This window comes from Caenorhabditis briggsae (assembly GCF_000004555.2).
Source record: "Caenorhabditis briggsae complete genome, chrX, whole genome shotgun sequence".
NCBI lineage: Eukaryota > Metazoa > Nematoda > Chromadorea > Rhabditida > Rhabditidae > Caenorhabditis > Caenorhabditis briggsae.
Genome location: NC_013491.2, coordinates 16,243,784 through 16,267,515, shown reverse-complemented (window position 1 = coordinate 16,267,515; position 23,732 = coordinate 16,243,784). Strand labels below are relative to the sequence as shown.

Sequence of the window (23,732 nt, the reverse complement as noted above, 5' to 3'; positions counted from 1 at the left end):
TTCGAAAATTCGATTTCTGACATTAGAATATAGTTTTTTTCAAAACCGAAGAACTTGGAATTCATTGTTAAATAGTGGAAGATGATTTATCGAATCAATAAAATTCATACATGTCGCGGGCCGGGCCGGTGGAGGAATTTGTACTGGCCCGGCCCGGCCCGGCTGGCCAGGGGTTTTCAGACAAAAATTTTTAAGAGTCATTTTTTGAGGGAAAACTGAATTTTTGGAAACAATTTATTAGAATTTCTTTGTTCTCAAGTTTAAGAAGGGTCTTGAGATGAATTTCGTGCTTTAAAATGATTATTATGACAAAAATGTATTAAAAGTTAACAGAAAAATTTTGAAATATTCGGAACTCGGGCCGGGATAATTTTTTTTCAGCCTGGGCCGGGCCGAGATTTAGCAAGTATGATAAAATTGGATTCAAAATTGGAGACAATTAGAGATAATTTCTACCAATCTCTAACTCTCTAGAAATGAAATTGTTTTGAAGTTCTCAAAAATTCACTGAAATTGGAGGAATTTATTTTAAAAGCATATGAAAACGTACTATGTTAAAACAACACTCCTGTCGATAACACGAACAATAGCAGAGTTCTTCTTTCTGCTTTTTATATCTGAAACAAAAAGTAATAATTTTATTTAAAGATGTATTATTACATTTTAAGCAAAACTCTGCTTTTCCCGAACAACTAGCTGGTAAAAACTCTGCAATTTAATGATGGCAAACTAATTAATAAAGCCTGGTAGCTTACCGCAGCTGCTTAATTTTCTTGTGTGACGAAGGTATGGTTCATTGCAAATAATCAAACACAGTGAAGCGGCAAAACCATAATTGGAGAATATTAAGATAGCGAAGTTAAAGGCTTCTAAATACATTTTGGTTTCTATTCAAAATTGGAAACTTACGTTGCATCCAAACTAATTGCATGGATAGGCTGATCACGATTGTGGTACCACCAATAGCATAAGCTCCCATTGGGAACATCATCTGAGCACACAACAGATAAATTAGTTTTTTTTGAACATTTCTTGCATGGACACTGCGATTTGATGCCATTTGATTAATTGCGTGTAGAGACTGATAAACAAAAAGTACTAGAAAAAAACCGCCAACACTGCAAGAGATAACTCCATATATGACTACCCACATGTATCGAGAAGCTTCACAGATATACACACCAGGCTGTTGAAACAAAAAATCTGCACATGAATAGGTTTCTTGGAGCTTAAACCTCAGAAGCATTTGATCAGAGTCTAGGTGAATATGGATTAGTGCTAGACTTGAAAATAGTAATGATAGAGCAAACAACCAGATGCCGTAGTAGGTAATTGTCCTAAGCTTTAAGCTGTAAAAATTTTTTTTGCTGATCTTTGTGAGTTTCTCATACGTTTTTTTTTCACTGTAAGTATCATATAATGTTTTTGGGAAAGTGTCTCTTTTATACCTGAAGTTCTGAACCTTGAATGTGAGGCTGAAAATGTATTCAGTTCACTTATCAAATTTAGAATTTTTGTTTGTTTGGAAAAGTTTTTCTAGCAGATTTGGGAAAAGGTGAAAATTGAAATACTCCAACAACGAAAAACCATGAACACCTTTCGGCAACTTTCAAGGCAACTTTTTAAAAGGAAATGTTTTAGAAACAAAACTTTGAATTTCCACAAAAACTCTTGGGGGTATTACTGTGAACACTCAAACGGTATGTCCCCCAAACCGGGAATTTCGAATCTAAATAGCTCATCCTCAATAAAAGATAACAAAAAGTGGTCCACTGACAAAATATTCATCGTAATATCAGCAATATTTTGTCAGTTAACTACGTTTTGATATCTTTAACTCAAATTGAGATACATTAGCTCAAAGTTGAAAGTTAGGGGAAACTCCATTGGAATGTTTACGGTAACTTCTGTTCACTAACGTTTTCTACCTTAGGAACTAAAATATTACCTAGAGCTGGGTAGAATAATATTCTGCCATCGCCAAAAGAAAATTTCAACAGTAGTGGACGCGGAAGTGGTCATACATATCAATGAGAGCGTCAACATTTGATGACAATTCAAAAAACCCCGAAATAATCCAACGGTGTACCCAAGTGGCATAGCTGGAATGACGACTGGTGTCATGCCCATTGAAAATGTGAAATCGAGAAAAGTAGTAGAGCATTGGTAAAGCAGCAAGTGCCATCTGAAATAATAGTTTTCGTTTCAAGTATACCAAAAAAAGGTTACCGGAAAGATTTCATAATTTTCGGAGAAACAAAAACAATACAGTAAAATGCATAAAAATTGAATGGTGCTTGAAAATGCCAAAATATAGTAAGAACTCTAAGAAAAACATATGGATAAACATCAATCCCTTGACACGTTGTCATATTTGCCAACTCTGGAAAATAAAAGTCGAATTCAAAAAAAAAACACATCAAGCTAAAGTGAAAGTGGGAGAATGGCGGAAGAAGAAAGGAGTGAGAAAAGTGAGTGCTTGAAACATACAAAACGAAAACGATCCACTCAGTCAACGTCATCAATTACTCTCTCCTTCTTCTCCTGTTTCTTCCCCTTTTCCCAATTTTCTGCATTTCCAGTCGTTTTCGTTATTTTTCTCACTTAAATTATTCCATTCTGTTCTTGGTGTTTGTTCATCTAGACTCATTCATTTGTCATTCTGTCTCCTAGTTCCGGATCTTGACCCAGATCCATTTGATGAGCTCACAGCTGGATACTATTTGATCTTGACGGACAAGTTTTCATTCTTGACTCAAGAATTTGAAGGAACATGTTTCTTTTGGTATTAATGATATTCCCATCTACAGTTGCTGGTAAGTTTTTTTCTCATATTCACATCGTTGCTTTATTTTTTTTCGTTTTGGTAATTCAAGATAGGTGAAAAAAATCAAATAACAAAAAAAAAACTGTCTAATAAAATGTAAACAGTCTAATAAAGTCTAATAAACAGTCTAAAACAGTCTAATAAAATGGACCTCCTTGCTTTTGTTTTTGATTCAATTTATCTCATTTTCTGTAAAAGATAGCAAAAAGTGATTAACCAACGAAAGATTTTGTATTTGATGAAGAAAATTTTGTTAGTTGACCACGTTTTGATATCTTTCACAGGAAATAAGATGTACAGGCTCAAAGTTGACGGTTCGGAGCACATTAATCTAAAAAGTTTACGGTAGTTTTACCTGGATATATCTCAGGCCAATCCATTTCAGCACAGCTAACAGTTGGCGGATGGTTCTTCCCTGTATCAGTTCCTCCTCCTAATCCAAATGAGAATACTGTATACGATGAAGATGTTGCACTGCCAGAAGCAGAACCTGTAAATGTCACTCATCAAGAAATTAAGGTAAGAGAATCGCGGTGAATAAGTGAGTTGAAAGATTCAGGATTATTATGAAAAGGACAAACTGGAAAAATGGAATAGTTTAAAACCAAATCTACAGCCGGTATATAAGAAAAACTTGGAACCTCTACGCCGCCATCATGTGAGTTGGAAAAAATTTTATAGTTGATCTACCCCTTCCACTTCAGAACGATATGGATCACACATCAACAACCACTCAGGATCCACTTGAGATTTCAAAATCAAAACGATTTCTTCCGGGTGAAATCTAATTTTTTGTGATTTATAAATAAAAAACTTCAGGAATTCAACAATTTGTGCCTGCATCTATAAATCCTGGAAGTTTGCCACTGAACGAGGAACCAGTAATAACAATGTCAATGACACCGATTAAAAGCTTGCGTCAGCCGGAAGAAGTGGGTGTAATTTTTTTTAATTTAGCTTAATTTTCAGCCGTCGTTATTTTTCAGATATCAGCAGAAATAACAAGGAATCTTAAAGCGGAGCAAGCGATGTTAGAAATCAGCTCGACAACCGAGCAAGTTAAAACAACAAAACTTCCGTTCATTTATGGTGAGAAAATGATACAAACCGGTTTTTAGTAGACATATGATTTTTAAAAAGGCGTCAGAATTGGATAGGTACACTTATAATTAGGGAAAGTTGAGAAAAAAACTCCTGAACTTTTCTTGATACTTTGAACGTGGTGAACTTCGGTTCAAAGCTAATTTTTCGACCACAACTGGGAAAATATGAATTTCAGAAACATCAAATCCAGTGATTCCCAGAAAAGCATTAATTTTTGAATTTTACAAGAATCAAACGTTTAGAATAGCTGAAAAAAGATTTTAACAAAACTATAGACTTGCAAACAAGAATTTTAAAAATGTACGGAAAATTCTAAAACTAGTTTTTCGATTTGTTGAAAAGGAGCAAAGATTTGAATGATGGATAGGGTGAGCGGCCTATTTTTTAAAAGCTCACCGTCGATCTTTAAAGGAGGCCTGACATCAAGAAAAAAAGTTTTCCTGATACTTTGCCTAGAGAACCCCCATGAGGAATTGAAATCATGCTGGACAGCTCAAGGGTACAACGCCGCTACCGGCTGAGCTACGGGGGCGCGAAGGCGATCGATGGCCTACATAAGAGATTTCGTCGCCCAAACTGTTGCCCAAACTTTTTGCTGTCTCGTCTCTTTTAAGCGAAAACCACAGCAGTTTTTATAATATTCTTTGATACCGTAGCTCTAAAGTATGAATTTTTGCTCTTTTTCGTTGTAGTTCAATGTTTTTGATTAATCACCTAAATTCCATTATAAAACAAAAAATATCAAGAATGGGTTAAAGGAAATTATTGTCTATTCAAAACACTCGCACGGGTGAACGAGTAAAAACCCTGCGTCTCTACAGCGCCTCTACGGGTTTGGAGATTCTCTAGATGTTTTTTTACTCGTTCACCCGCGCGATTATTTTGAATAGACAATAATACCGAGGTACGATATTAATGGTAGTTGCTTATACCCATATTTTTTGTTTGTAAACAAAAAAAATTACAAATTCAATTTTCTACGTTGTCAGTATTCTAATTCCACCTCCAAAAAAAGTTGAAAACACAAATCATGAACACTAAAAGACACCCAACGCGCTTGCATATCTAATTACCTACCGCAGGTGATACTTCTCAAAAAAAAATCATTTTCTCCATTTTTTCTCAGTATTCTCATGTTCTTCACATTTCAGGTATACCCAAAACAAAATCATTTGATGATCCCTTATCAGCTGTTGAAAAAGAAAGGGAAATGATGAAATTGAAAAGAGACGTTTTCCGTTTACGCAACGAGATGAACTTGGTGAAGGCGTTGTTGAACAAAATGTACAAGAGAATGTACAGAAAACAGAAGGATTTTCTTATGAAGGTAAGTTTTCGATAAGGTTTTTCAGAATTTTTTGAAAATTGGAACACAAATACTTTATAAATTGTTGAACACGTTTTTACCAATATCTAATTCCCGTTCCTAACAAAAAATCAAAATTTGGGCTTTCGAAGTTTGACCAATAACGTACATTTTCCGAAGTTAAAAAATAGCGTAAGAGCGGCCCAAAAATTTTTGACGAACGTTCACAGAACATAATAACAAGTTTCAGACACAATAACCTTTAAAAATGTGCTTTTGTCAATTTTTAAAATTCTTCAAATATTCTGAAATTTCAGAAAACAACAAATGATTCAACTCGTCTTTCTGCAGTGCAGACAGAAGCGAATAATCATGATTGGACTGTCATTCGTGCACAACACAGAAGTCAAGTGAACGCCTAATTTTCCTAAAATCCCATTTATGTATCTTGCTGATTTTTCATTTTTCCCTATTTTTGATAAAAAATGACAAATGTTTATGCAATAAAAAAACTGGATTTGAATTTGATTGTGCTTTTCTCAGATGATATTGGAGAATTCCGGTTGTTGAATTTGGATAGATTGATAAAGAAGGATGACATAATAATTATTTTATCAATCAGGCGTAATCATATTACAAGGATTACGCAAGAAAAAATGTTTGTGGTCTTTCTGCAACTTAGGACTTGTTTCTTCTACTGTACTTTAAAAGTTCATTTCAAAATTCAATGAAAAAATTGAATTGTCCATTCAGCCACTCATAACTATTTTTCACGATGACGACTTGCAATTGCAATAACATCCCAAATGAAAACTGGCTTACTCCCTAATTACACCCTACCTAAATAGTATGTACCTTCTTGAGAGCGTCGAACCTTTTCCCCTTATTTTTTCTTTTTGTTTCCTGAACATATTGTTACATTTATAACAGCTTTGGTCGGATTTTTATTTTTTGAATATTACACCTTCTGCTGGTTATTGTAATCAGTGTTTTTGTTGTTGTTGTGTATTATCAATCACAATTTATCAATCAAAATTGTTGGAAAAAGTGACAACACTTTTCTTTTGTCGTTTTTCTTCGTCATTAATTTTCGGGTGGTATAATTTTATCTAGATTTAGAATCTGTTAACGTGAAAATTGCCACTTATAGAGAAGACGTGAGAAGATTCAGATTGAATAGAGGTTATTGTTTTGTGTTTTATAGTTTCGAAGGTAGTCTTAAGACTTTTCACAAGATTTTTAAAATCTTTTTTCAACAAAAAATGTTTCAGAAACCCACCCAAACTGTCAGCTTAGAGCTCAATTATCTCGTTTCGTGTGAATAATATTAGAAATTTGTTAACAATAAAACATTGCTGATATTATGATAAAAAATTTATCAGTTGACTAACATTTGATATCTCTAACAGTGATCAAGATAATTTAGTTCAAAGTGGACGCGAACCGGGTGGACTTATATTTAACGAAATACGGTGTTTGAAATGTTTGTGTTTCCAAAACTTTGTTCTTTATATTTGACAAATATATTTTTGGCTATACGGTTTTAACATTAGACCGTTATTTTTTAACATTAGACCGTTACTTTCGCGGTCATTTTCTTTAATTTCAATTGAGCGAGGTACAGATAACATCTCATTTGGTTTGTTCGTATCTTTGTCCGTTTCTAAATACCTCTAAAGGTCATTCCCACATATACACCGACAAAAACCGTTACCAAAGTTTGACTAGCGTTGAAAATTCCAAATGCGATGGTCGATTAAAGTGCCAAAGTTATTCGAGAAAGCGTGTCAGTGACTCCCTGTCACAAACACCCAAAAACTTGGAATTCAAGGTTATTTTGTACTGTTTTGGTATTTATGTACTTAATATACCTATTGCGTATTGAGAATACTCATAAAGCAGTGCCCATTTATTTCTAGATCGACCTCCGCGAATTCTCGCTGACTTTGTTATCAAATCATCACGCACCCGGCCTTCAATCGTTTTTAATGTTGTTTTCTTCTTCTTTTTTTCGTAAAGTTTTTGGAAAGGGAAAACGTAAAAAATTTATAGTAATACTACGGAATTGCATGTGTGTTATTTTAGTTCCTTGATTTTGTTATGCGGAATAAAATGAGGAAAATGAAAATAAACTGAAAACAGATAAAAATCTGATGTGAAAATTTTCTTGAAGTCTGTACCTTTTTTGTCAGTGTTGCGGACACTTACAGTACAGGTCAATAAGATATGCTAAAACGTATTGTTCAGTTGATTTTCGGCTATTTTTTTTTCCGTTCTGAGGTGTCGGAAGCTCGGCTGTCAAAGTTCCCATCACTTTAAAAAATTTGGCGGATGTAAAAAAACCTAGATTAAACACTTTCCATTCGCAGGATTTCAAAAATTCCTAGTTTTTAGGCTATTTCCCGGTTTCTGAAAGACATCTGCTTTTTTCACGTTTCCATTACAAAAACGGGTCATGTAGGGGTGTCTCTGGGAAATCTGCAAGTAGCTGGAAACTAGGAATTTTCAAAAAATTATGTGAATGCAATTTTTCAATCTAGGTGTGTTTACAATTTCCACAATTTTTCAAACTGATAGGAAACTTGGCACCCGAGCTCTGGACTCCTGAAAATGGTCAAAATGACCGAAAATACCTTTTTGTATATCTTATTGCCCGGTACTATAATTTATGACTCCGGACTCCTCAAAATGCTGAAAACGACAGACAATTAATTGAAAAAAACGTTTTGTATATCTTATGGACGGGTACTGTGATACTTTCTTCAATTTTTAAATGTTGCTTCGTAACCAAACATTATCTTTTGTAAGTATTAAATATCAAAAGAACATAACTCCATCTCAGAAAGTCTCATGATTGAACTGTCGAAATCTTATCAAAATTCGAACATTTATCTTATTTCTATCATCTTTCTCCTCTCGAAAAAAAAGCAACACGAGATCACTTGACATTGAACATTTTTCATTCCTTCCTCTTTTTTTCAAATCAAATTAAAATAGCCATTAATTCAGGCCCCCTATTCCATACCCCTTTGAACGTTCTCGATTTCTACTCCCTTTATTTATAACTCCGCCCTATTTTTCATCTATCGTACAGTGACCCCTTCGAATTGTATTCATTCTGTTTTCAGACACTCGTCAATCTTCTCGTGTCCTTTTGTAGTTGGACCTCCCGCTGAACCTTCGACTCGAAGAACAATGCTTCTTCTGGAAATCGTTTTTCTATTCATTCTACTTCCTATGGTATCAAGTGAAAAGGTCAAACGACAGGAGCAGCATGTGACACATGAGATTCCGAAATTCAAAAGAGGACGTAAGTTTTCTTTTGTTATCATTTCTTCATTTCCTAATCCCCTTCTTGATCCGCATTTTAACATTTCTCAGAAAAGGGAAGTGAAATTTTCTATTTCCAGCGATCGTGATAGTGGATGAAACCGCGTTGACGAATCCCAATTCGTTTGACTATGATTTCTCGGATGACTTGGATAAGCCAGCAGACAAACAAGATTTATATGATCAATTCATAGATCAACTTCCCATGTTCCATATCTACAAGTTGGGAACTGACAGAGGAGTCACACAGGTTATTTGGGAAAATGAAGAAAAAAAGGAATCTGATTTATTCAGGTGCCGATTGTGACCAGAGCAGGAGATACCTGGTTCACCCCATCCACGATAAGTAATCGTGAGCAAAAGTTCACATTTTATTTGACGACACCTATGACGCCCAAAAAGGTTTAACTAGATTATCCAGGATTAGGTTGTATTGTTCTGAATGACATGTTTTTGAAGGCAACTACTACAATTGCACCAACTACCACAAGAAAGAAGAGTACAACAACACCTATGGCAACTACAGAAAATACTACCACGCCTAGTACAACGACGACTGCAGCCACCACGACAACAATAACACCACCTACTTCAACTAGCATTTTGTAATTGGATTATTTTAGGAACTTATGATCTGATCCTCTTGTTTTAAGCCGTCATCGTCGTCCTTTCCCCAAACAGCCAGCTCCTGTTTTCAGACCTCGCACTTCTAGCAGTACTACTACAACCACAACTGCCCCTGAAACGGTATAATGAGGGAGACAAGAAAACAAAACAAAGCAAAAACACAATTGTTTTTACAGCCCGTCATAAACCGAGGACCAATTTGGAGAAAGGGTGGTGTTGTCATTGATACGACAACTACGCCGCGACCCTTCACAACGCCTAGACAATGGACTGTCAGAGGGTTCAGGGTTGGGGCTAGAAGAACGTCAACTGTCACGACTACTACGACAGAAGCTCCGACAACTACAACGAGAAGAACTACAACTCAGGCGCCGACTACTTTCGTGCCATGGTGGAAGACTACCACGACAGCGTCTAGCAGATGGGTTGCTGGGTGAGTTGAGATGAGAAGAAGTCAGAAAAGAAGAAACGTTTGTGCTGAAAATTTGTATAGAGTTTGGTCAAGAATAGATGGAATCGGTTTTCCAAATCGCCTTATCTGGGAACGCTTCGTAAAATAGAATTACGTAAACAGTCATAGAAAGCCCTCCTGTAAATTAGAGCTTAATTAGAGCTTAATTATCTTGATTTATATAGGAGATAACAAACAAATAAAATGTTTGTCATAATATCACCAACAATTCATCAGTTGACATATTTTTCATAATTATTATGGAAATTAAAACAATTGAACTTAAAGTAAGAGAATGGGGGGGGGGGGGGGCTTACCACAACAGTGTTTACGGTAAATGGGCTGCTCTGATTTCGAAATTTGCGTTTCAAGGTTAAAATATGAATTTGCGAAAATATGAAATTTTGTCAAGGCTAGATTAAATTGGTTTTCAAAAAAGGTAATTGAGCTCGAAGTGCAAGTAAAGGGTGACCTTCTTTAAGAGCGTTTACGGTAGATGAGTTGATTTGAAATTAAGGCTAACAGTTCAATTTTCGAAAACAGAAATTCAACTATTTTGAAATTCCCTCGCTCCTTTTCTGTTCCTTCGAATTCAAACAGTGCATAGTTTGTCATGAAATCATCCAGATGATACTTACACAAAAATCGAAAGTCATTATCATCCTTTCTTATAAGTATTCTAACATCATCTTCCCGGAATTTTTACTCTTCATCGCCAAAACAAACAAAGTCTATTCTCTCTACTCATCGAAAATGAAATACATAAAAAATTGGGACCATTGGCTAAACTTTTATGATGTGTTTTGTAGGCCTCGTCATCCACCACGATTCAATCAAAATCAAAATTGGAAGCAACCAATCAGAAAACTACAAGAAACTGTTGGCAGAACTGTGGCCCCTGCGTATGTAGAGATTCATTTTTTGTTCCATTTTTATTTCTTTCATTTTTTTCAGTCATGTGGATCCTATCAACAGATCTCAACCAAAGCCAGTGGTCATCCACACTGGTAGATATGCAGGTCCAACGTATAATTGTCGTGTGCTAAATCCGTTCACGGACGGTCAACAGTCGGCTGAGCACGACTCATCGTGCAAGATGCTCTATCCAGGATTATCCCTTGACGGATCTTGCCGTTGTTTCTATAAGGTATGACTGGGACACGACCCGATTAAGCGGGCAGATAATCTCAAAATACTTCACTAGTGTAGGAAGAGGAGGAATCCTAACAATTCCATATTTCACGTTCTCGAGTATAGATGACGTCTTCCAAATTTACAAGAATTTGTGTCCAATTTCGAAATTCAGGTGGCCGGGCGAGATGAACACGGATGTGCGACAGGCTTCATCTACGCGTGCCGAGCCCTCGGATTGAGGAGTATAAGTGTATAAGGATTCTGTCTAGGATAGTCAGATTTCATCTTTTTTCTTCTCCTCTCCCGGGTGTACATATATAGTTTTTTTTCTTTCTATTGTATCACAACTTCAACCTCTTCCGCTCAACTACAACTCAAAACCTTTCTCTTTTGTTTTGTTTTTCTCATAGATATCTTCTCATTTATTTCTTTTTTGGTATGTCAGCTTCTCGATGGTTATGTGCCCATTTTTTTTGTTATTGGCACTGGCCACTAAAAATTGAATAATTGATCCGGAGATTCCTTTGCTGCTAAAAGACAGAAGGCAAGTAAGAGGAGAATCATTTTGTTGTGTTCAAAATGCTGCTTCACTTTACACTACAAATGTTTTGATTTTAGAGAGTGTTTTTAAGGATGCTATGCTACAAAAGTATTCAGAGTTGTTTTTGAATTTTTACGGAAATTTTGCTAGACTTTATAGCTTTTAAGAAAAGAATCTAGAAGACTCTCTTTGTAGTAGTCAGAAACTATCTCATACCGATTAATGAATGAGGAATTGGGAAGTCTTTGTGTGACTGAAGTTAACTTTTTCATCCATTTTTTGGAATTTGAAGAAAAGAAAGAACTTTTTTTCAACCCCCGCTCTTCACATTTTGGATACCTCGAGAAAAGCTGTTTTCCAGAATACTGTAAGCCTCACAAGGAAATCTCAAGACCTTGCAAACCCAGATTTAACAAAATTCGAGGAAATAGCCTATCTAGATATTTCTGGAAGTTTTAGAATCTTCTCACCAGTTATATATCTGTTTCTGTCGCAAAAATCGCTTTTTCGGTGCAAAACAGCAATTTTCATAACCGATTTTCTCTATTTCTAGGACGTTTAAAAACAAGAAATGTGTTCTGTTTTACTGAGGATTGAATGGAATTTCAAATTTCAAACATTTTCTCAAAAATTTAAATTTTTTTCAATTTTCGAAAAAATCTGAAAATTGTGAAAAAATTTGAAAAGGAAAAAAATCGTTTTTTTCCCATTAAATGTCTGAAATATGAAAATGCTCTCAATTTTCAATACAGCAAAGCTAATTCTATGCCTTGAAACACCCTAAAAATGGAGAACGTCGTTTTTGAATATTGCTGTTTTGCACGGAAAAGGCAATTTTTGGTACTATAACTGATATAACTCGGTTGAAACTGGCGAACATATTCCAAAATTTTCAGACGTGCCTAGACAGGTTTTTTCCAACCTATCCTGCACAAATGCATAAAATCCGGGTTTACAAGATTTCGAGGTTGCTTTGACAATGAAAACAAGAGGGGCAACTATTTTCCTATTCATCCATGTACTTTAGGTTTTGAATGTCTTATGAAAAGCTGCTCCTAAAATACCGTGTAGTTTTTTTTTCAGTTCTTTGAAATATCTTCCAGAGCGTGACTGATTTCCATGAACCACATTATGACCTATTTATCATAATTTATAGATTCTGAGGTCTAAAAGGACCACACAAGTAAACAAGACTTACGGGTTTCTTCGTAGTAGTTCAGAGCTGCCTAATCCTTATACTAATCTCTCTTGAAATTTCCAAATTTCATTCCGTGTTCCAATTCTAGGTCTTCTCAAAATTCGTAAGGTTTCAATAGTATAGTTCTCAAAATTAATCCCGTTGAAAATTCAAAATATCAAGATGACAATGAATATTCAATGCTGGTAAGTGAGTCCCTCTTTTTTATTATTTCCTTGTTTTGTTTTATCCCAGTTAGTTTCTACTTAAAAAGAAGTGGTTTGTCCATTAGTCTAGACGATTGTTTGAAAGTCACTCATTTCTTAAAATGACTTCAAAAAAAAAGGGAAACTCAAAAATCATCACTTTTTTGCTTTATTTTGCTTTGGGAGGGGAGAAAAAGTAATTTCACGTTTGAATGCTTAAAAGCATTTCTCCCCCTTTTTTCGCCATGTTCTTTTCTTCAAAGAGATTAAATTCTTATTATTTCCCCTTCTAGACTCTTTTACGTCTTCATTTTGTAAAAGAGGCGTTGAATAGATGGAAGGAAGTGTAAAAACCATCAATGAAGCACTTGTCATCAGAGGTTTGCAGAGAATTAGTGCAAATGACACCAATTACGTAATAATAATAATGTATTTTATTCCAATTGCGCCAAATGGAAATTTCTGGAGACGTCGACACCCACACTGGTAGACTCATCATGCTTGGGTCACATGAAGTACTTAGTAATTCATATATCCTTCAACTCTATATCTATATTTAATCCCAGAATTGTCAATTCCTTCTTCTTCGTATTCCTGGGGTTTTTATATCCTTGTGAGGGTGGGGATAAATAAGAAAAGCGTAGTGCTAAACATAGAGATTGAAGATGAGTCGTCCTTTATATTTCTGTTTTTTTTCTTTTTTGAATTGAATTAGATTTAGAATTTTCCTTGAAATATTTATTTTAATTTGAGTAACAAACACATGTTCAAGAAATGAGATAACTAATTATTAGTGAGAAAAATTAGATTCAAGGGAGACAAATTTTTACTGAATTTAATTATTTTTCTGATTTTTTGATCGCATCAAAACAATAAAATACAGCTCCACAGGTATTTAGACCATTCTTAAAGCAACTATGAGCGTTTTCAGTTGATATTTCAGAACGACAAACAATTTTTGCATCTTTTTTTGTCCCCTCCATCCATTATAATTGTTTTGGCACTTCTAGAACCCACGCTTCTGAACAAGTAGTAGCATATTTTTGGTCTCAAGTGTTCCATTTTTTTTAGATTCCACTAGATTCTGGCTAAAATCCACTTTCACTTTTTATATTTTTACATCTTTCATAAAGAAAAAAAAAAGCAATTTCCATTTTCGCTGAACCTTGAAATTGTTGATGAGGTTTTGACAAAAAAAAGAACATTTCAATTTTTCGGCAAAATAACAAAATGGTGTTAGAGAGTGAAGCTGATGGATCACCAATTTAATTTTTTGGGATGACAGGGTGTGTTCCATCCGCATCCTCTTGCTTTTTTGGTACAAAGATTTACGACATGATGTCAATCGTTTTCACTCATCCCCTCTTCTTCCTATCCCCTGTATACAGCTGAAAGGAGGCATACTAAAGCTCCGCCCACTTTGTCTTCTCCTCTCTCTCCCGACACAAGAGAGGCTCTTTGTCGTCAGGATGCTGCTGAAATGAAGAAGTAGTAGTTCAACGATTTTCGAAACTAATCTCGTCCAATGGAGGATTACAAGGTGGTATGAGCGTGGGGAGGGGCACCATTAAGCTCCGCCCCATTTTTCTTGTTAGTAGTCTTCATTTCATTTCAATCAGTGTGCTCTCAGTGCGCGAGGCCTATCAATCACTTGCTCTCCTTTTTCTGACTTAACCTTCCAACAATTTTTCACTTTCCCACCTGTCACTTCTTTTTTCTTCATAGGTCCTCCCCCGCCTCTACCTACTTCTTCTTTCTATTTTTGTTAACTTTTTTTTCAATTATTTGAAACTTTTAAAACAACTTTTTCTCTTTTTATGGTGATCTTTATTTCTGTACTTTATGATTACAGTAAAAACTCTGATAGAACTCTCAAAAACAAATTAAACAATCAACTTTCAGCCCATGTATCTCATTTTCTGTAAAGTATATCAAAAAGTGGTTAATTAATAAAATGTTGCTGGTATAATCGCGCACATTTTGTCAGTTGACTATTTTTTGATATCTTTTACAAGAAATTAGATATATGTGCCCAAAGTTGACAATATGGGTGTCGTTCTTTTAGAATGTTTACGGTATTATTATTGGTTTAACTATTGCAGTGGTAATCATGTACATCAAGGCCATTTTGCTTGTTGTGGTTCTGTTTTTCGTTCAAAATTCCACATCCACTCGGTAAGTGTAATTTTTAGCTAATTCAGCTTTTCGTAATTTATTACTTCATGCATCATTTGATTCAAATTTCAAACACCACTAGAGGTATTAGATTTCCGGGTTTCTCAAGATCATTTTGTTTCCGCTTTTACCCAATTTGAAACATTGAAAAATCAATTTAGACAATAAAAAATGTTCTTTTGATTATGTTTTTTTTTCAGATATCTCAAGCGAGCAGACTTCGACGATCCAAGGTAAGATAAAATACACCACAACCATTTTTGTTTCAAAGTACATACTTTTTTCTCAGAATGTTCACATCGTCGTTTGGCAAGAGATCGAGCGGCGCACTTGACGAATCGGAACCAGAAGTGATCCCAAACAGCTACCGTGCCATTAGAATTCAGAGACGAAGCTTTGACGAGCTGGATGACCCAAGGTAAACATCACTTTTTAACCTTTTCCATTCTAAAGTTTCATGTTTCTAGATTGATGTCGATGTCCTTTGGAAAACGAATGATGCTCCCCTCCCTTGCCGATTTGCATAGGTACACCATTTACGACAAACGCGGATCTGATATTGATGATCCTCGGTAATCAATTCTTTTTGGAAGTTTTGAAAAATTTAAGATCTTTTCCAGATTTTTCTCCGGCGCTTTTGGAAAGAAGAAGTAACCGACACACCAGCCGCTCTATTGGACGAACCAACTTTAACTATTCATCAATAATGTATCATTTTCTCAATTCATCTTCACCTTTCCCATCTTCTTCACTCAAAGTAATAAATGCTCTTGTTGTTTCTCAGTTTTTGGACGAACTACACACATAAGCAGTATGAAACATGTATTATCATTTGCTAATTTTTATCAATTCACACGCCCTCGCTCAATCTAATTTAAGCCACACATGAATCATTGAAAATTACTTAGTTCAAAATTTGAAACGATAAATTAGTATCCGTTCAATTTGCAAGCAAGTATCTCCCTGGAAACTGACGTCATAATTAATTAAGAATCTACGTATATTTTTGGGATATATTAAAGAATTCAGAAATTAGTATAAGAGAATAAGCTGATATCACATTAAATACTTGAATTTCCAGATATTTAAGGAATTTTAGTTTGGAATTTGAATGAAAAAAAACCTGTAAACACTATAAAGGCTACCTTTTACTTGCACTTTGAGACCATATATCCCGGTCCCTGTGAGAGATAGCAATAAGTAGCCAACTGATAATTTGTTTATTATACTATCGACATAATTTTGCCAGACTTCATGATATCTGTTACAGAAACCGAGATTAGGAGCCTCAAAAAGCAAGTATAGGACGGCCTTCTGTTACAGTGTTTACCTTATAACAGAAGTGAAAAAATTTTCTTTTAACGTTTCAATTTTTCAAAAGCTCACTGACCGAATCATTAAAAACACCTTTGATTTCGTGCAACTGAATCAAATGATCTGCTACGTATAATGAAAAAAAACTGATGTTGTTCCGGAAAGATCGGTTCATATTTTGCAAGTAATCTCCGACATTTCACACCGGCTTTAAATTTTTTTTAATCTTTCAGAGTTTTGTTGGCAAAGGATATGACAAATTGAATGGAAAACTATTCATTGAGATCCAATGACGATCAAGACTGATGTAAAACCACGCCTTGATACTTGTAGGAAAGTACACTGCTTCTGCAAAAGTTCAGCGAATTTTTTATTGAAAAAGAGATCATTTGAAAAAAGCTCGAAATTATGAAAGTGAGAATTTGAGAGAACGGAATCAAAACTGACAGTGATGTATATCAATTAACGAGAGCTGAAACAAAACAAGAATACAATTTAAACGGCATAATTATTTTTTGCCTATTGGTTTCAAAATATATTCGATGATACGTTCATCAGAGCAACAGTCCCAGACAGAAAAATATATCATATTTTGACGTTTTTCAGTTTTTCTTTCGCTTGAGTCACAGATTTTGGCATTTCAAATTTTTTTTAATTGCACAACGGTATATCACATCAGAAAAAAATTCGAAATTTGTTTGAAAACTAATTTTCATTATACAGGGTGGGGATTAATTATTGCGCCGCTTTCAAGATGGTGTAAAAACCTCAAATCAAAAGATTTTTTCATGAAATCCAGCCAAGATGTTCATTAAGAAATAACAAAAAAGATGGCATTAACAATTTTTGAGCTTTCCTTTGTTCGCTTCAATAACAGCTCAAAGTCTCTTCAACAAGGAGTCTACTACGACACGGGGCTACTTGACGTCAAAATTGTCCCATGCCGCGGCCAAGGATCTAATCAGGGCTTTCAAATGAGGTTAATTTTTGTGGAGACTTATTGAGTCCAATATTCCCATAACGAAAAGTTCATGAGATTGAGTACCGGGCTGGAAGCTGGCCATTGATCCTTAGTGGTAAAAACCTGAAATTGGCTTGTCACCACTGCTGTGTGAGATTTGTAGTGTGGGCAGGCACGTTTTCATGTTGGAGTGCCCAATTGGCGTTCACAAGACGTGATTGGGACCAGAGCAGCACCTCCGACTTCAAAAACATTTTGTTGTAGTATTATTTGTTGTTTTTGTCTCCAAAATCGAAGAAATTTCACGATTTGAGCATGTCTCAACAAATGCGATCACCACGGCCGAGTGAGATCTCTTATTTTGGATTTTCCATCTCCTTCATAGTGAACAACTTTTCATCTTCGACACTGCCCCTCAAGTGCGTGCCGTGCGCGTGCCTCGAAAGAATATTTGGATTTTTTCAGTTGTAACCCCTTGTTACGGTCCGTTAGGAAGGCACCTTTTTGGATTCGATACGGAATCATATGAAGCTTGTTCTGGAAAATATTTCTCATCTATTTGGGACAGATTCTGAGCTACGACGCCATCTTTCTGATGCTCCTTTCGGGATTCCACCTGATTTTCTCTCTTACGGCTTTGACGACTAAAAATTGACATAACTGACTGAAACTTTCAGAAATAGTTTAAAACGAGAGAGTATTTCAGAAAAATAGTAACGTGTGCAATGTATACCGTTCTGCAGGCGCCAGAGCATGCTCAAAGTTGCGGCTCAATAATTAATCCCCACCCTGTAATCTGGAAGTTTCAGAGCAATGCAGAGATTCGGAGTGAAATTAACAAATTATTGTAACATTTCCGTTGCTGGTCACATTTGTGTTTTTTAGAAGGCACCACGAATTCCGATTCTATTATACCAAGTTTGGCGAAAAAATTTACAGGGCAATTCGAACTTTTTGCAGAAGCATTGCAATCAAAAATTATCAAATTAGCGTCAATTTCATAAACGATGTTATTTTCCCAGAATTTCAATATCGGCTTCCGATTTCGAGGAAAAAGTTACTTCCGACTCAAATGTGGATATGTAATGCATTCTCGTACTGTGAATCTGATTTGCATGACGAGAAAAATCGCTAGCAGTGACTACCTGAAGCACCCATATATCAAACTTTCTGTTGTTCTTGATTTTAGGTTTCAGGCAAACATTTTTTCCAAATGGCTATCTGAAAAATGTTTGTATGCAAATTTTCTTCTTCCTCCTCCTAAAGACGTATTGGTTTGGTGACCCCTAGCAACGGCCCACCTGGTGTTCTCTGCGCTGTGTTTAGATGGTCCGATGTCCTTTCCCTCTGTCTGCGTCTCCTCCCTCTCGTTGTTGTTGTTTTTCAACAGTATGCACTTACGCTCTCACGCACTCACACACACAAACAGACACAAACAATTGGTTACGAGTGATCCAGTGTCCTCAGATCGACTATTATCCAGAACATTATTCCTTTTCTCCATCTTTCTCAATTTTTAATGTTTTCTCTCTCTCTCTCTCTCTCTCTCTCTCTCTCTCTCACTCTTTTCGTGATTAAAATTTATTAGGAATCGAACTTGATTTTCTTCACTCATAAAGGTTTTTCTTCAGGTAGAGATGTCCGCCGAAAAAGCCAGAATCGCCGAAAATGCCAAGTGCGCTGAAAATGCTACGGTCGACAATCAAACGCCACGCAAACACCAATATCCCCGTACCCGCCATGTGAGCGGAAAAAAAAATGTTTACCTATCGCAACGGAGAATTGCTATCGGTGAAGAAAGCGACTGTTCCAACGCCATTCAAGAAATCCCAAAAAAAGGAGCACGTCGAGGCTAGAAAAGTGGCTGCAGCCATGAATGCGTCAAAGAAGAAGGGATGTCGTGACTTATACCAGGAAATGTATGATGCGAAAAATGAGGTATGTAAATAATTATTGAATTTTTTAATATTATAACTTGAAAATTGTTAGCTGAGAAAATTAATTTTGAGTATGAAAAAGTGGTTTGGAATCCTGTGCATTTGCTTGAAATAGGTTAACAACTATGACGCTTAATTTTTGTATTTGAAAACTATTTTCTCCGCGCAACGTTGCAAAATGTTTGAAATTGACACAAACATAACGTGACGTTTAGATTTTTTTCGCTTTACAAGACTCACAACCTGGACTTCGGTCATCGCTCATATTAAATTTTTGCCAAATGAAAAAATAATTGCGTTGGACGGTTGTTTCTCCAATCTAGCAAAATTTCAAAATTTCAAACCACTTTGTATACCCAAAACTTAACAATTTCTCACTGAAATTTTTCAAACTGTACATTTTACTAAACGGTGTTATATATGTATTTGGAATATGAGGAATTAATAATATTTTCTAATTTTCAGTAAATCATCCAACGACTGATCTTCTTCCCTTCTTCACCACACCTGTGCCATATCTGGATAATTCTCAATATTTTATTTATTGATTTTTGTAATTTTTATATAAATTTATCCGATTCAAACAAACTAAAGTTGAAATATGTTTTTAAAAAGTCAGCAAGCGAAAATTAGCGAAAACAATAGCTCTGATAAAGAGTATTTTGGGGCTCGATAAGTTCTAATACAAATCTCATGACAGATTCAACATTTCAAACTAGCACGAGATCAGATCATGCGATGAAAACCTTCAATAGTGGCTTTTGAAACATAAATTTCAGATTGACAGAATGAAGACAGAAAATGTAGTTTTTTAGTGGTCCGGTCCTGTTACTCTAACGTAAATATCCGACATTATTTGGAAGATTTAAAAGCGCGCTCTACTGCACACTCATTTCCGCGCGAGATTCAAACAATAAACTAGCTATTTACTTATTTTTTGTCGCGTTTCACAATGTTTTTCCTCTTTTTCGAAGATACTTCAGAAGCTTTTTTTGCAAAAATTTATTTGAAATCAGTCTGACCGAAAATGAAACTTTGAAAAAACTTTGAAATTTATATAAAAAATTAATTCAGTCTGCCATTTCATCTGAATCCACTTCTTCCTGGTAATTTGCTGGATAGAGCTGGGATTGGGAGTGTGGAGAACACATACACGATTTGTTACTCAGCGTGCATGAAAAATGAGCTGGCTGCAAGCAAAGCGAACATCTTTTTCAATCTGTGTATTGGCTCTCATATTCCAATGAATGTACATCTGGTGGTAGTGGCGGATCAGTCTGAATTCAGAGCAGTTGAGCTATATTAAAATTAAATTTTGAAGCTAACATCTCCACAAACACTGCAGTTTATCAGATTTCTTTTTTGGAATCAGAGAGACAGTAGTCGAGACGTTGTGGCTTTTTTTCGCTGGTTTTCGAGCCTAAAAAACATTTTTTCTAAATATTTTTTTTTGCTTCTAACTTTGAGCGCTGGCGAATGCATCGCTTCGCGTGCAGTTTTAGATGCTTTGTTGCCGTCGACGCGAGTTACGAAGCCATGATTGTTTGAAGGTGTCAAAAGATTCTTCAATGCTAGCTCTGCTGCTTCTAAATTTTTCTCGAATTCCTCATCTCCGTCTTTTCTCTGTTTTCGCAAGCCGTGGTATGCACGGGAGAATATCTAAAAGTTCAATTTATCATAATTTCCACCAGACTAGTTTCCCACATTATTCAGCTCATCCATTCGTTGCGTTATATCGCTTTCGTGCTCTTTTTCTCTATTCGAATTTGAATTTCTATCAAAAACAGCAATTTCAGTTCTACGAAGACCAGAAGGAGAAAAGGAAGAAGCCGCGTCGGTTGGAGGGCGATAGAACGGCACATCTGAAGCCAGGTCCATTGGTGAGTCAGTTTCATAAATCATCTCATTTCTGGCACTTTGGTCTGAAATCGTCTTAAAAACACTTTGTAGATAAGCTCAACGAAACCTATATATTTCATAACCAAGTGGATGTGGAGCAAGCGACTCCAGCCTGACTGAAGAGGCAATCACATTGATATCGATAGGCGCAGGCGTGACAGTAATCACAGTGAGTATTTTCCTTCAAAATTTTTTTTCAAAAAATTGAATTTTTTTTCAAAAAATTTCGTTAATTGTTTTTTCAAATCTAAAAATCGGAGTCTAAATTGAAATTTAGATATATTTGGTCATCATCTGCTCGATTCAATCGACAGCATTCGGTGTAGTGCTCGGTCTCTTTTTGGCTCTATCAGTAACTCACGAAGTGAGGATAGTGTATTTTGAAGGAGTAAATCATTCTGTAGAAAGGAGTAAATCATTTCTGTAGAAAGATTTTCTACTTTAGGAAGATTTTCTTTAGGAAGATTTTTTTAGGAAGATTTTCTTTAGGAAGATTTTCTTTAGGAAGATTTTCTTTAGGAAGATTTTCTTTAGGAAGGTTTTCTTCTTTAGGAAGATTTTTTTAGGAAGATTTTCTTTAGGAAGATTTTCAAGATTTTCTTTAGGAAGATTTTCTTTAGGAAGATTTTCTTTAGGAAGATTTTCTTCTTTAGGAAGATTTTTTTAGGAAGATTTTCTTTAGGAAGATTTTCAAGATTTTCTTTAGGAAGATTTTCTTTAGGAAGATTTTCTTTAGGAAGATTTTCTTTAGGAAGATTTTCTTTAGGAAGATTTTCTTTAGGAAGATTTTCTTCTTTAGGAAGATTTTCTTCTTTAGGAAGATTTTCTTTAGGGATGGCTATACCCATATATAAGATTTTCTTTAGGAAGATTTTCTTCTTTAGGAAGATTTTCTTTAGGGATGGCTATACCCATATCTAGAAGTTATGACGTTTGTCTGCCCAATCAAGTAGATCATGACTCAGAAGAAGAAAATCTTCCTAAAGAAAATCTTCCTGGTTTGATCTTTCTCTTTTTCTATGTTTAATTTGTAACTCACGAAGTGAGGATAGTGTATTTTGAAGGAGTAAATCATTCTGTAGAAAGGAGTAAATCATTTCTGTAGAAAGATTTTCTACTTTAGGAAGATTTTCTTTAGGAAGATTTTTTTAGGAAGATTTTCTTTAGGAAGATTTTCTTTAGGAAAATTTTCTTTAGGAAGATTTTCTTCTTTAGGAAGATTTTCTTTAGGAAGATTTTCTTTAGGAAGATTTTCTTTAGGAAGATTTTCTTTAGGAAGATTTTCTTTAGGAAGATTTTCTTTAGGAAGATTTTCTTTAGGAAGATTTTCTTCTTTAGGAAGATTTTCTTTAGGAAGATTTTCTTTAGGAAGATTTTCTTTAGGAAGATTTTCTTTAGGAAGATTTTCTAAGATTTTCTTTAGGAAGATTTTCTTTAGGAAGATTTTCTTTAGGAAGATTTTCTTTAGGAAGATTTTCTTTAGGAAGATTTTCTTTAGGAAGATTTTCTTCTTTAGGAAGATTTTCTTTAGGAAGATTTTCTTTAGGAAAATTTTCTTTAGGAAGATTTTCTTCTTTAGGAAGATTTTCTTTAGGAAGATTTTCTTTAGGAAGATTTTCTTTAGGAAGATTTTCTTTAGGAAGATTTTCTTTAGGAAGATTTTCTAAGATTTTCTTTAGGAAGATTTTCTTTAGGAAGATTTTCTTTAGGAAGATTTTCTTTAGGAAGATTTTCTTTAGGAAGATTTTCTTTAGGAAGATTTTCTTTAGGAAGATTTTCTTTAGGAAGATTTTCTAAGATTTTCTTTAGGAAGATTTTCTTTAGGAAGATTTTCTTTAGGAAAATTTTCTTTAGGAAGATTTTCTTTAGGAAGATTTTCTTTAGGAAAATTTTCTTTAGGAAGATTTTCTTTAGGAAGATTTTCTTTAGGAAGATTTTCTAAGATTTTCTTTAGGAAGATTTTCTTTAGGAAGATTTTCTTTAGGAAAATTTTCTTCTTTAGGAAGATTTTCTTCTTTAGGAAGATTTTCTTTAGGAAGATTTTCTTTAGGAAGATTTTCTAAGATTTTCTTTAGGAAGATTTTCTTTAGGAAGATTTTCTTTAGGAAAATTTTCTTTCGGAAGATTTTCTTTAGGAAGATTTTCTTTCGGAAGATTTTCTTTAGGAAGATTTTCTTTAGGAAGATTTTCTTTAGGAAGATTTTCTTTAGGAAGATTTTCTTTAGGAAGATTTTCTTTAGGAAGATTTTCTAAGATTTTCTTTAGGAAGATTTTCTTTCGGAAGATTTTCTTTAGGAAGATTTTCTTTAGGAAGATTTTCTTTAGGAAGATTTTCTTTAGGAAGATTTTCTTCTTTAGGAAGATTTTCTTTAGGAAGATTTTCTTTAGGAAAATTTTCTTTAGGAAGATTTTCTTCTTTAGGAAGATTTTCTTTAGGAAGATTTTCTTTAGGAAGATTTTCTTTAGGAAGATTTTCTTTAGGAAGATTTTCTTTAGGAAGATTTTCTTTAGGAAGATTTTCTTTAGGAAGATTTTCTTTAGGAAGATTTTCTTCAGAAAGATTTTCTTTAGGAAGATTTTCTTTAGGAAGATTTTCTAAGATTTTCTTTAGGAAGATTTTCTTTAGGAAGATTTTCTTTAGGAAGATTTTCTTTAGGAAGATTTTCTTTAGGAAGATTTTCTTTAGGAAGATTTTCTTCTTTAGGAAGATTTTCTTTAGGAAGATTTTCTTTAGGAAGATTTT

General features: G+C 34.8%; 5 protein-coding genes across 5 annotated transcripts; 3 read left to right on the top strand and 2 right to left on the bottom strand.

The window, feature by feature from the left end:
• Positions 1-549: 549 nt before the first annotated feature.
• Positions 550-2,372, bottom strand: CBG22803 (the record flags this gene model as incomplete). Its single annotated transcript, XM_045240324.1, has 4 exons — positions 550-617; positions 910-1,349; positions 1,949-2,185; positions 2,230-2,372. 4 exons carry the CDS (start codon positions 2,370-2,372, stop codon positions 550-552), a joined length of 888 nt encoding a protein of 295 aa, XP_045097661.1.
• Positions 2,373-2,773: 401 nt separating this feature from the next.
• Positions 2,774-5,659, top strand: CBG22804 (the record flags this gene model as incomplete). The annotated part of the gene is made up of 7 exons (XM_045240323.1): positions 2,774-2,816; positions 3,213-3,346; positions 3,532-3,604; positions 3,647-3,759; positions 3,814-3,916; positions 5,083-5,258; positions 5,555-5,659. The coding sequence occupies 7 exons, from the start codon at positions 2,774-2,776 to the stop codon at positions 5,657-5,659; spliced, it is 747 nt and encodes a 248-aa protein (XP_045097662.1).
• Positions 5,660-8,432: 2,773 nt separating this feature from the next.
• CBG22805 lies at positions 8,433-11,035 on the top strand (the record flags this gene model as incomplete). Its single annotated transcript, XM_045240322.1, has 9 exons — positions 8,433-8,547; positions 8,648-8,817; positions 8,862-8,919; positions 8,989-9,172; positions 9,221-9,302; positions 9,371-9,627; positions 10,455-10,547; positions 10,600-10,792; positions 10,952-11,035. 9 exons carry the CDS (start codon positions 8,433-8,435, stop codon positions 11,033-11,035), a joined length of 1,236 nt encoding a protein of 411 aa, XP_045097663.1.
• Positions 11,036-14,813: 3,778 nt separating this feature from the next.
• On the top strand, positions 14,814-15,532 carry Cbr-nlp-7 (the record flags this gene model as incomplete). Its single annotated transcript, XM_002645493.1, has 5 exons — positions 14,814-14,878; positions 15,079-15,111; positions 15,168-15,296; positions 15,346-15,450; positions 15,499-15,532. 5 exons carry the CDS (start codon positions 14,814-14,816, stop codon positions 15,530-15,532), a joined length of 366 nt encoding a protein of 121 aa, XP_002645539.1.
• Positions 15,533-20,304: 4,772 nt separating this feature from the next.
• CBG28004 lies at positions 20,305-21,904 on the bottom strand (the record flags this gene model as incomplete). Its single annotated transcript, XM_045240321.1, has 5 exons — positions 20,305-20,367; positions 20,552-20,749; positions 20,795-21,012; positions 21,073-21,170; positions 21,834-21,904. 5 exons carry the CDS (start codon positions 21,902-21,904, stop codon positions 20,305-20,307), a joined length of 648 nt encoding a protein of 215 aa, XP_045100552.1.
• Between the last annotated feature and the right edge of the window lie 1,828 nt (positions 21,905-23,732).